Source organism: Echinops telfairi, unplaced genomic scaffold (assembly GCF_000313985.2).
Source record: "Echinops telfairi isolate 266 unplaced genomic scaffold, ASM31398v2 ScPeMD7_11;HRSCAF=52, whole genome shotgun sequence".
NCBI lineage: Eukaryota > Metazoa > Chordata > Mammalia > Afrosoricida > Tenrecidae > Echinops > Echinops telfairi.
Window position 1 is genome coordinate 36865313 of NW_022103908.1, and position 13222 is coordinate 36878534.

General features: G+C 44.7%; 1 protein-coding gene across 2 annotated transcripts in view; it reads right to left on the reverse strand.

The window, feature by feature from the left end:
- ENOX1 (ecto-NOX disulfide-thiol exchanger 1) overlaps positions 1–13222 on the reverse strand; it is a 344421-nt gene that overhangs the window by 230394 nt on the left and 100805 nt on the right. For both annotated transcript variants that reach the window (XM_045287120.1, XM_013005981.3), the window contains exons 2-3: positions 10758–10901; positions 9812–9949 (exon numbers count right to left, since the gene is read on the reverse strand). In XM_045287120.1, the coding sequence (XP_045143055.1) occupies positions 9812–9949; positions 10758–10770 (151 nt within the window). In that variant the 5' untranslated portion in view covers positions 10771–10901. The remainder of the gene's footprint in view (positions 1–9811; positions 9950–10757; positions 10902–13222) is intronic.

Genomic DNA, 13222 nt, shown 5'->3' on the forward strand with positions numbered 1-13222 from the left:
CCCACATGGAAGAAGCACACCAGCCTGTGCAATCACGAGGTGTCGAAGGGATCAGGTATAAGGCATCATCAGAACAAAAAAATCTTACCATAATGAATGATGGGGGGAGTGTGAAGTGGAGACCCAAAACCCATTTGTAGGCCACTGGAGATCCCCTTGCAGAGGGGTCTCTGGGAGGGGGCAAGCCAGATAGAGTGCGATGTAGCAACGATGAAAAATACAACTTTCCTCTAGTTCCTAAATGCTTCCTCCCTCCCCCCACTATCATGATCCAAATTCAACCTTGCAAGTCCGGCTAGACCAGACGATATACACTGGTACAGATAGGAACTGGAAACACAGGGAATCCAGGGTGATGATCCCTTTAGGACCAGTGGTGTGAGTGGCGATACTGGGAGGGTAGAGGGAGAATGGGTTGGAAAGAGGGAACCGATTACAAGGAACTATATGTGACCTCCTCCCTGGGGGACGGACAACAGGAAAGTGGGTGAAAGGAGACATTGGGCACGGCAGGATATGACAAAATAAACAATTTATAAATTATCAAGGGCTAATGAGTGAGGGGAGAGGAGGGGGAAAAATGAGGACCTGATGCCAGGGGCTTAAGTGGAGAGCAAACGTTTTGAGAATAATGAGGGCAATTAATGTACAAATGTGCTTTACACAATTGATGTATGTATGGATTGTATAAGAGTCGTATGAGCCCCTAATAAAACGATTAAAATAAATAAATAAATATCTAAAACACTGAGAAAAAAAAAGAACTTCACTAAAATAATTAAAAAGGCTAATGACTACTACCTATATCAGGATATGATAGACCACATGAAGACTAAATGAGCCAAGAGGTAAAAAGTGGCGGAAGATGATAAAGTAGATTTGCTGTGGCGTACACAGAAAGGAAAAAAAAAAGCACATTGACAATTCTGAAGAAGTCAATTGAATATGAAGCAAATAAATTTATGTTCTTTGCTCCATGGAAGAGAAAAACTAGTATATTTCACCTCCCTGTATGACATTATATAAGTACCAGACAGGGAAGTTCATCTTAGCATCTTTAGCCAACAGGGATGCAGGCTGTTGGCCATTATCATCTATGCAGAGTTGCTGGAGGACAAGCCTTGATTCATTTTAAGTGATGTCAATTGTCTGCTACAGTCCATGGCCCAGGCAGAGAGAAGCAAATGCTCTACAGAGTCTCTTCTCTAAGACAAGCGGTGGATGTGCATGCATCACAATCACAGCCCTAGACCGACAGCTCCAAGAGGGTGCGTGTGCCCCCAGGCCTTGGAGCAGTGCCTGGCTCATAGGTGGGCCCCTGTACCCCAGCCCTACCTGAATGAATGAGTCCATCTGCTCCAAACCACCTCCACTACACTCTCTCAGTAGGTCTAGTCGCCATTGGCTCCTTTTGGACCTTTGGCAGCCTTCGAAATGCACACCAGTCTCCTCGCTTGCCATTCATATATATACAATATTCTTCAGTCTATACAACAAATCGTGTTTTGGGTTTTGTTTGTTTAATAAGAGACATAAGTCAGAGATCACTTGCCTGCTTAAGAGCCTCATTTGAGGCTTATATTTCAAATAAAATCAGTAACCTTTCCTTTGGCAGGCATGATGTGGCTGCAGGCCATCTCTCCTGACTCATTGTAAGTACCAGCCAATGTGACCCCATCCATCCCAACCACTGACTCTGCCCACATCTACTGCCCTTTCAGTTCCTGAAAGAGCCAGCCTCCCCTAACTTCAGCCTTTGCACGTGCCATATTCTGCTCTTAGAATTCTCCCATCTTGCCAAATTCCTCTTTGCTTCCCACTCTTCTCCCGAGCGACTGGGTCAGCTCTCATCCATCGCTCATGCCTTTGCCTAATTTCTCATTCGAGGAGAAGCCTTCTCTGAACCTTCTCTCAATATCTCCAAGTCCAGCCTCTCCCACCTCCACCTGCTCATGCAACACCCCACAGTTGGAATATAAAAAGTCTTTGTGCACTTATTTGGGTAAGTTCTACTTCTTTGGAACAACACCTCCATAAAAAGCATCGGCTGCCTGCTGTGTGCCTCGCTGTTTCTCTGTGCCAGTAGAGCACATGGTGCATCTTAAACCTTCAGTAATGTGGTGGTGACGGAATAAAACCAATACAGGGTAAATAACCGTGCAATGTGTGAAAGGACCGCCAGAAACCCATGAAATCAGGTACATATATTGGGAAACATAAGTCGGGGGCCTACTTGTTTTCTGACACTTGATAATGAGAAATGCTTCCGCGAGATGGAAAGTACTACGAACAAGGAGGGCTGAGTGTCAACTTTACAGAGAGCTCCGCTACTACACACACCAAGCTCTCTGGGTTGCCTTATCATGCCTGTGGCAGTGTGCCGCCATCCATCTCTGCAGCGATTACAGAAAAGCAAATGAACACGCGGGGGAGTAAGCAGTAGACAGCTCTTCTCAGCATCTCTGTAGACTAAAAAGTGGTCTCCGGCATAGATTGACACACTTTGTGTTTTAACTATGACCCCTTCTCTCATTTTCAACTTTGGACATCTAGTAGTGGGCCGAAATCTAGTGGGTCGGAGAGGTTTCATGACACAACTGCAGGCCAGACTGACACCTGTCTGAGCAGCTGAAGGATGAGCTCTGTGTTCAGGGAAGGGTGGTGAGGCAGGAAATTCCTTACCTGTACCAAATGACCATCCATGTGCTGATGCCGACCAAGGCCACCTGTGGGGTCCAGCTTCTTCTCTAATTACTAATTAATTACTTATTGCAAATCTGCTTTCAATAGGCCCTCAAATGTCAACATATCCACAAGGAAGTCCACCATCTGTCCACACCCCTCCTGTCCTTCCTGGCCAGCCTACCCCCTTTTCACATTGAGCCATGTAGGGGCCACTTTGGTTCTTCCCTCTGCTAATACTCTACGAGGACTCAGTCAACAATTCCTTCTGTCTCTACAAGGAAAGGTCCCGTGGGTTCCTTCACTCTCCCGTATCATCACCACCTGCATGATACTGGTTCTTGCTATTCTTTCTCATCTGGACAACTGCTCCTCCCCTCTGCTCTCCTGTGCCCAACCTTTCCATGCTCCAGCAGTCCTCTACAGAACTCACAGAAGTGCTTTATAAAAAAATCAAACCACGTAACTAACTAGAGTCCTCTCATGATTAATAATCTTCAACGGCATCCTATAGCACTCGTTACACAGTAGTAGCATCCCACTTATCATGTTGATTTGTGTTTGCTTATTCACTCTTTTATTTCTCCCACTAGACTCTACAACATGAGAGTAAGTTCTCTGCCTGGTATTCCCAGTATTCAGCACACCATCTGGCTCAGTAAATCCCAGTTTAAAAAGACTGATGCTTGAGGAGATGAAAGGATTTGACAAATGCCTCTTTATACTTTTGGGCTTATTAAAGAGGATAAAGGTGCGCTGGGGAGGATTAAACAACCCAAGACAGGAACTAAGGGGAAAAGGTTCTGAGGATGCAGAGAAGAATTAAAATGAATTTAGGTATCAGTGACCAGAAGAGGCTGATGAAGAGGACAGATAGGAGACTGTCACCCAGCCAGGCCTTTACAGGCGTTATAAAGTTAAGCTCCTCTCCTGGTGGCAGGAAACAAAGGCAGAGACAGCGGTGACCCTAGAGCTTCTGAAGAAGAAACAGCAAGGGATGAGTCAAGGAGCAATTAAAAGGGCTATTGACATCAAACCAGGCCCACTGTCCTGGAATTGATGTCGACACATGGCAGCCCCTTGTGTTTGCCACAGAATTGTGCACCATACAGCTTTCGATGGCGATAATCTTACAGAAGCAGATCACCAGCGGTTTCTTATGTGGCACTGCTGGGCACATTTGAGCCGTCAACGTTTATTTATTTATTTACCTTTAACCATTCTGTTGACATATAATTCACGTCCCGTGCAGTTCAAGTTGTGACTATATTAACAATAATTGTGCAATCACCACCACAATCGATTTTAGATCTTTTTGTTACATAATTTTCTGTTGTTGTTGAATTGAACTTGTTTGTCACTAAAGACTCGAAGTCTCTTTCAATTTTGCTTTCTTTACTTTGTTTGTTGAGCCACTCAAACACTATTTAGGTTTGCTCAATCAGGATCACTTCCTTCGATCATTTTCTCTATTCTTGTATCCAATATGATTAGTTTCTTATTTCCCACCAGTAATAAAAACTAGAGCAAGTAATGAATTGGTAAGAAGGGAAAACAAAGGGTAAGATGTTGAATTTTAAGGTAGTGTCATGGGTTACTCATTGGGCTGCCAAATGAAAGGTCAGCAGTTTGAACCGTCCAGCTGTCCCCTGGGAGAAAGATGAAGCTTTCAACTCCCATAGAGACTTAGAGTCTCAGAAACCCACAGGACAGTTCCACTTTGCCCTGTAGGGTTGCTGTGAATCAGAAGCTACTGGGTGGCAGTGAGCTGACTATTTATAGTAATCAACCTCCCAGTGCACTCTGTGTGAGAGCAAGACTATTCACCCCTGGTCAATGGTCCAAGGATTTGATATTCTGGATTTTAACTTTTGACTCCCTGAGCAGAGGATCCCGGGAAGAAATGGTGTGCATCATGGAAAAGGACAAGAATGAGTTCCGGCAGCACCTGGCCCCAAGAGCATCAATTTGAAACTTGAGGTTACTGTGAGACACTAAGTAGAATTCTGCAAGGCCACAGAGGAAGCTCTGGTTTAGATATCTAGATTCTTGTGTCTCAAAAGATGCTGCTGTTTAAAAGTTTCATTATATTTGGAAAATCCTACATACTAGATTCCAACCTTCTAAACTTTTTGCTGTACAACAATTATTATAGTAAAGCCTGGGAAAAGCAACTACAAAGTAGGCAGCTGAATTGTGAAATCCATGTTTTCCCACTGTTGTTAGTTCACTTAGATTCTTATCATGAGATCTACCCTACTCAACTACCCTGTGGGTCCCTGGATTCTACAGAACCAGATCGGAAAGCCCAGCTCTTTACCAAGGTTCCAAGTATTAATAATATAAACAAATATAACAATACAAAGTCTGTAACATAGAAACACACTATGGGCATAAAACCCAACCAAACCGACGGCCATCGGGTGGATTCCAACCCAGCGCAACAGTAGGCCCGGCTGGGACGGCCCCTGTGGGTTTCCGAGACCCGTGGCTTTATGGGAGTAGAAAGCCTCATCCTTCTTCCCGTGGGAAAGGTCGAAATACATCAGAAATAGATGGAGGTAAATATCATCTCATAGATCATCTAACACTTTGGTGGATAATATTTAGGGTTTGGATATAACAGTGGAATGGTACATTTTGGATAACAAACAAATTTCATACAAGGAAATTCACAAAATGTGGGAATGACATTATGGTAGAGACCATCTGGGTGGAGATGAAAGGGGAGCAAAACAGAGATGGTATGATGGTGGGAAGACGCAATGGCACAGCAAATAGCACGAGGTGACAGGAATTAGCTATTTGATTTCCTGGGAAAGTCTTTTGATAAAATCGGAGGATATTGAAAAAGGTTTGCCTTGCTCTGCAGATAATTTTAATCTCTCAGTAAATTGAAGCCACAGTGTGCAATGGGATTTAGTGTCAGTTTAATTTGAACAAATATGGGAAGATTGGTTGGTCATTCAGTAATATCAGAAACTTTGGGAGACAGCCAAGTGCTCATAAATCCAGCTTCTCCATAATTATGTCAGAGGTGTTACAGAGAGGATTTCCTGGACGGAAGGTTGCACTAAATAATCTTCAAGTCCCTCTGGAACATTACAGCACTCGTCTAGCAGAGCCGCCATAAAGAACGAGAGAGGGGGGTGCCTGGGCGAGAAGCAGGCTACAGGGCGCGTAAATCTACTATAAAGCTATGAGAATGGAAACAATGTGGCAATAGAATAAAAATAAATAGATGAGTAGTACAGACTAGATAATCCAAAAGTTAATTTTAATTTCTGATAAAAGAAGGAAGTGAACACAAAAGGACATGGGAAATTAGGAATAGGCATATAACTTGAGTAGAAATCTTTTCAGTATTTAGATGAGAGAGAACTCATAAAGAAAAAAATTAAATATAAATTCTAAAATTTTAAAATAAATGAACAACATTCAAACGAAAAATAAACAAGCAAACAAAAAACCAGACTAGGTAACTATTTGGGGGACCTATGAAATCCAAACACTGATATTCTTAATAAATGATTAATCGATACAATCACCAAGAGCTCTGCCGGATAAGTGGGCTCAGAATGAGGATAATCTACTTACAAAAGAGGAAAGATGAGTACAGAATGATGGTGAAGGAAAAATACATCAAGGCTAATTATCAAAGGATTTTTAGGTTAAGTAAGAAGGCAGCTTTGCTTCTCAAATTAGAATTCAAACACATTTGTATTGGCTTGAAAATTGTTCAATATTTAACAAGAATCTTTCAAATATTCATTCCTTTTGACCTACGAGTTCTACAACCAGGATTCCATTCCAGGGAAATAGTTTTAAGTGTTGAAAAGCTCTGGGCATAGAAATGCTCATTATAATATTATTTAGGGGTAAAACAAAAGAAAGGAGAGCCAGTCTTTAATGCATATGTACAATGAGCAGTCATTCTGCAAACGAGGTTAACATAAGTGATAGTTTGGTTCCACCGCAGACCCATGGAATAGCTACTAGCCTCATTTTACAGCAAACAGAACATGCTCAGGGAGAATACGTTCTCCATGGAAACTTGGCAAGCAAGAGATAAAAAAAAAAAGGCAAAGAGATCTAAATGTAAAGAGGAGACTATTTAAGTAAACCCAGACAGATTTATTTCACTGCCCTCCCTCCCTGTCAGAGTCGGTTCTGACTCATAGGGACCCTGTAGGACAGAGTAGAGCTGCCCTGTGGGTTCCCCAGACTGTAACCCTTACAGGAGCAATCCAGAGAGGACATTTCTGTTTGGTGTTATTACAGAAGTAGAAAGTGTCATCTTTCTCCTATGGACTGGTTGGTGGTTGCAAACCACTGACCCTGAGATTAGCAGCCTGAATCATAACTTCTCCATCAGCAGGGCAGTTTGACAGATTATTGAACTTTTTTTTTTACTAAAATGGGAAAAAAATAAGTTAAGATATTGACACACGTGCATACACTAACTTTCATATTTAATACAGTTGGAAATCTCTTAATAGAAAATAGACTAGAAGAAAACACAAAACAAAACAGAATCTGCTCTGAAGTAACAGTGACGCCGCAGACCAAGCAAGTACTTCACAAGCTGCTGTCGAGCGGGCTCCAGTGGCCAGTGACCCCTCTCTTGTGTTTCAGCGTTGACCTGCGCTCCAGGGGGCCTTCAATGGCTGGGTTGCACCCTTCCCCCCCCCCCCCAGAAGTAGATTGCCAGGCCATGCTTCTGAGGCGCCACTGTGTAGACGCCAGTTGTAACCTCTGGTTAATAGCCAAGTGTGTTAACAGTTCCACCCAGGACTCAGAGAGCAAAGCAAGGGACAGCCGAATGGGCAGGCTGGGCACGATGGAGGGCAGGCTAGCAAGGGCCTGAAAGGCACAAACCCTTTTTTAAGCGGTTTGGCTAATACAGGAGATAGAGCAGGTAATTCAGGGCAGAAACAGTATATCTTCTATAACGAGTAGGGCTGTAACTCTCTCCTTGGTAAGTCGCAGGCAAAATCATCAATTGGTCACGGTTAAAATGTCAGAAGACTCAAAATCACAGGACAAAAAGAATGAATTGTTGAGGCTGTGGCCAACTCTGAGCGTGCTGTGTCTGCTGAGAGAGACGGAGGTGCACACAAGGCGTGAAGTCATTTTGGCTCCGTGAATATTTCAATTAGGCAGCTAGGGAGGTTTGGGTGGTGAAAGACAAATCTATGCTCTGGAGTTATTAAAAGGACGTGTCTCTCTAGATTAGCTTTAGGGATATGGGTCTGGATAGCTACATGTTCCAGTCACCAAAAATGTCATTCGTGTACAAATACATACACACACATGCATGGACTAATCTCCAACTATATACACATTCCAGCATTTTGGAAAACTCGATCAGTGTTCTGAGTATGCTGTTTCATAACTTCATCTTTCAACCTCTCCTGTCACCCACTCTCCTCTTTTCCTCATATTGTTTTTCATGCTGTATGACATATGTGCATATTCGTACACCACACACCTGTGTACATACACAGAGCTACATCGCCACACGCGTACACACGACTACATTCAGGTTCTAATTGTCCATCTCTGGCTATGACTGACGAATGCTCGGTTAACTCGCACGGAGCACACAGGTCTGCAGGAGTGGACCACAGCGGCTGCACACCATCAACTCTCCGTTGCTCCGTGGTGCCCGCCATCAACACTCAGCTCACCTGGTGCTCAGCAGGGAATCGCTCTTCTTTCAGAATAACCATAACACCCGCATACTGCTCCAAAGACATGGCCAATTCTGAGGCCTCATGGACCATGCCAAATGGGTTTCTCACCGGGACCCCGACAGCAAGCGAAGCCCTCAGTGACTATTTGCTGCTGAGTGAGTAGACTAATGAGTGAGCGACTGGGTGAATATGCAAATGCTACTTAGACACAGTTCAATTCCTGCCTTTCTGATAACATCATCCCTCAGAGCCCCATTGATTGATCCTTTTGGAAATGCCTCCACTACTAGCCTGCATGGTTACTTAGCACCTGACTCTATGTGTTGGTTTTATACCAACTGTTTTCAGTGGGCTGCAAACCACAAGGTTGGCTGTTCAAACCCTCCAGCCACTCTTCAGGACAGAGATGAGAATGCTTGCTCCCCTAAAGGTTTACAGTCTCAGACACCATATAGAGCAGTGGTTTCTCAACACTCCTAATGCCACGATCCTTTCATAGATACTCATGTTATGGTGACCCTCCAACCATAAAATTAAATTTGTTGCTACTTCATAACTGTTATTTTGCTACTGTTATGAATTGGGTGACTCCTGTGAAAGGGTCGTTTGACCCCCAAAAGGGAGTTGAGAACCGCTGTGTTGCTTTTAGCTAGAATCAACCGGAGGGCAGTGGGCTTCTGGTGAATTGCTTCCTACTGCTGGGCCGTGTTTATGTTTTCATTTTGGTTAGCGATGCTCCCCTCCAGAGAAACCACTTACACGTGAGCATCTTCATTCCGCTTCCGGAAGCAGGAGCCACAGGGCACGGGGGAAGTCCCAATATGCTTGTGCTCCCATGTTTATGAACCAGTTAAACTGCACTTTGTGCTACTTCTACCCGCTCCCCTCCCCAGTACACTGGAGTATGAGTCCCCAGTGCGGTGTCATTTTGTGGTCCAGGAGGTGGCTTCTCACTCTGCTGATTTGAGGCTGGACAAGCCACGTGGCCTGTGGTCCTCTGCCTCCCCACCGGTAAAATGGGAACGGTGACAAGAGAAACAACAATAAGTTGTTTTCTTGTCTCCAAGGATGACTGTGGGATCCAAAGGCACCAGGCATGTGGCAGAGTTTTCCAAACCAGAAAGCAAATACTAGCCGTTTACCTCATCAGTGAAGCAACAACTGCAACCAAGTGACGTTGCAAAGCGACAGCGCACAGGGAGAGAGACGGTATATAGCACTAACAGTACGGGTGGACCGTGCCGGGAACAGCTACGAAGAAGGCCAAGGTGAGCTGGTAAAGACTCCCAAGGGTAACCTACTAAGCATGCCTCAGTCATGAATCAAAGACCATGCTCCACACCTGCTGGGAGGAGAGATTACTGGGCACCGATCAGTCACCCGCGGCCCACTGGCCTAGCGGCATGCATCTTCCAGCCCTGGAGACGGCTTACCAGACACAAGCTGCTGTCCAGGCAGCCCCACAGGAACCATGCCCAGGTTATTCATCGCAGTGGCCCAGGCGGTGGGGTCTGTCACAGACATGTTGAGCTGGGTCGTGTCTATCGCTATACTCCCCAAACCATCGGCTGCTGTGGGAGAAGCAAAGAGTGACATAGAGTCAATAGGCCAGGATGTTTGTTTTAGAGGACATTTCGTTTCTCAGATATGTGATGCTTCGGCTAGCAGTCTCAACACACACACACACACACACACACACACACACAGCCGGGGATCTATAATGATGTTTCTCCAAATATAAGTATAAAGGTTCTCTGAATGAAACTTAATGATATGTGTTTGCATTATAAAGGAGGCACCACTGGAAAAAACAGAGAATCCTTTCTTTGCACCATGAGCAGCCTTAGGTAAATGACAAGGTTGAGACTCAAAGCAGGAGTTCTCTCTTGACACAACCAGTCAGGTGGCTGAGCAGACCCAGCTAACCAATTTCTCCTCCACCAAGCAGATTTCTGGAGCAGGCCTGTCTTCCAAGTATCTAATAGACTCCCAAGAAAAACAGTGTTGTCCAGTTGTGGAACTGGCCCTGAATGAACTAATGAAATATCACTGCATGGCATAGCCCCTCCTTTACAACCCTTTTAACATCATTGCATTAAGACACCACTCCTAGAGGGAGTTTTCCCAAACACTTCTCATGAAGCAAAATCTCCCATCCAAAAAAACCCAAAAAACCATAAACAAGCAAACAATTAAAACAGCAAACAGTACAAGGCTGAAGACAGCCAAAGGTGTCAAACTTGACTTCAGGGGCTCTGACTCTCATCAGCTGCACTTTCGCTGGCTCCATGTTCATTAAAGGTGACAGGTGCTGGGCCAGCTAGTCCAGGGAAGACACGGAATGCTTTGGTGTGTCCTGTGAGAGCCATCAGTATTTACCTGCAGCCATCATCTGAGAAAGCTCCTGGGGACACTGGGTGATGCTCTCGAGTCCACCTGCATCGACTATTGGGTCACGAGCATCCTGCGTGGCAGGGGCACTGGGCTGGCTGAGGGTGGGGTCCCCGCAGAGATCATCCGATTCTGAAAAAGGGGGAAAACCATGTGATGAGAAAACATGAGAGTGAGCTAAGGATGTGTGCGGAGGAGACACTATGCACTGTTACACACTCGCACATGCACACCTACACAAAAATAACAAATCACAACTTCCCACGGATGAGCTGAAAAGGGACGCTGCTTCCCAACTCAGCCCTGTCCTGAAGCTCAGGTTTGGGGAACCTGTGAGGTGTGTTGGTCAGCCTGCCTGGAGTCAGGGCTGGCTGAATAGGCAGCGCGGTGAGGCACATGTCAAATGCCTCACCTCTGACTGAAGAGGATTCACAGATGGGGTCTTATCAGCCCCGGCACAGCCTCCTCCACTCACTGCACATCAATGGAGAGGGCCGCCTCAGAACTAAATATGATTTTTTTAAAGTTAAAAATTAATTGATGTTGTTATTTCGGAAGACGGTCATCTGTGAAATGCATTCAGAGAAGAAGGGGAAAAAATAAATAGAGGGGGGAAAAAAGGCAAGAATCCATTCACCGCAAGGCTGGTCAAGGAGTGTATCCAAATTATAATCATCGGGAAAGGCCAAAAGAAAGCAAAACCGGCATACTCTACACAAAAGATCGAGAGGGTATTGCAGCAGCCACGGGAAGCACTTGTTCTCGGGCGCTGGGGGAAGATAAAGGTGAATTGTTCACAATGAGGCTTAGTCTGAAGGTCCCCTAGAATTGTGCAGTTTAGACACACACACACACACACACACACACACCAGGGTAAGTAAAACATTGCTATTAGGTTTCGAGTTCATACATGCTTGGTTTTATTCCAAACAAAAGGATTTTAAACAGTCTGTATGACCAGTGGATGGCTGCAGACAAGTTTTCTCACTTGTAAGTCTCAGGAGGGTGTCTTGGGTGGGAGTGGGGCATGGGGAAAATGACCTTATGGTCAGAGTCAAGGAAAATTTGAACAAAGCTCAACTGGATATTTTCCCAAATTATCAAAGCTTTGCAGCAAGTTTATCGGAATGCTGTCCCACAGACAAAATCAACAAAACAGGCTTTTGATGGGTGAAGTGTCTTAAGGAAAACCTCAGAAGTAAACTGCTATCTTTGATAGAAGACCATCAGCCTTTCTGAATGAGGAAACTGTTACTGAAATCCAGAAACTGAAGACCATCAGCCTTTCTGAATGAGGAAACTGTTACTGAAGTCCAGAAACTGCTGGGGCAAGATCATAGAATCGAGGCGATACTTATTGAAATGACAACCTGGCATGGTTCAACATTTTTCAGGTTTAAGCAAGCTGCTCGGCCTCAGGAGGCTTTTAGCTGGATAGGTGCCAAATGCGTTGCCTAAAGATCAGTTAGCTGATCTCAGAGAGTGATCTTCCCATCAGTATTTTAAGCAAGAGCTAAGCAAATGATGGTGATGGTAATGAATGACTGACACCAGGGGACACGTCCTAGATCTACCAGTGTGATCCAGAGGGCAAGTCCCATGAAGCAGTGCCTCTTCCCAGGGCATCTTCCGGGTCAGTAGGATTCAAGGCACAGAGATCACCTCTGAAAATTATAGTGACTCACTTGTGGAGAGTCCCAAGGGTTAATATTGATTCCTTTTCTCAAAGGACACAGGATGACCAGGCGTTTACGGAGAGGTTTTAAGCAAACAGACAGCAGTACTGGTGAGTCTGTTGCCATCATGGCGATGCACCTGCTCATTCTTCAAGGGCTGCAAGGCCTGTTCTCAGAGCCTGTCCTCGGGCAACCTGACCTCATCCATCCTACAGCCCTGACCTTGCCTTTCAGATGTTTTGGTTTCTGAAACTCAAACAAGAGTTTCAGTGAAGAGCACAGGATACGTTAGCGAAAGGGTAGAGATATGGAATCATTGCTATCAGAAGTATGTAGACCTAAATGGAGGATATGTTGAGAAACATTGATATTTCTGTTTAACAAATTTTCTATGATTGTGTAGCAATGCTTTTGGACTAACCTCCCTGTGTACGTATAGGAAGAAGGTACACACACATGGCACCTTCAAAACAGTGCATGGAAAAATTCCATTTATCTTTTCATTCCATTTTCCACACACTCGTTGAAGCACTCTCGTGTACACCTGCATACACACAAAGCTGCTGCAAACACACTAGAAATGCTTTCCCCCCATTTCCTTCCTTTCTCCTTCCCTCCCTTCCTCTCTTTCTTTAATCATTTTATTAGGGGCTCATACAACTCTTATCACAATCCATACACACATCAGTTGTGTAAAGCACATTCGTACATTCATTGCCCTCATCGTTCTCAAAACATTTGCTCTCCACTTAAGCCCCCGGCATCAGGTCCTCATTT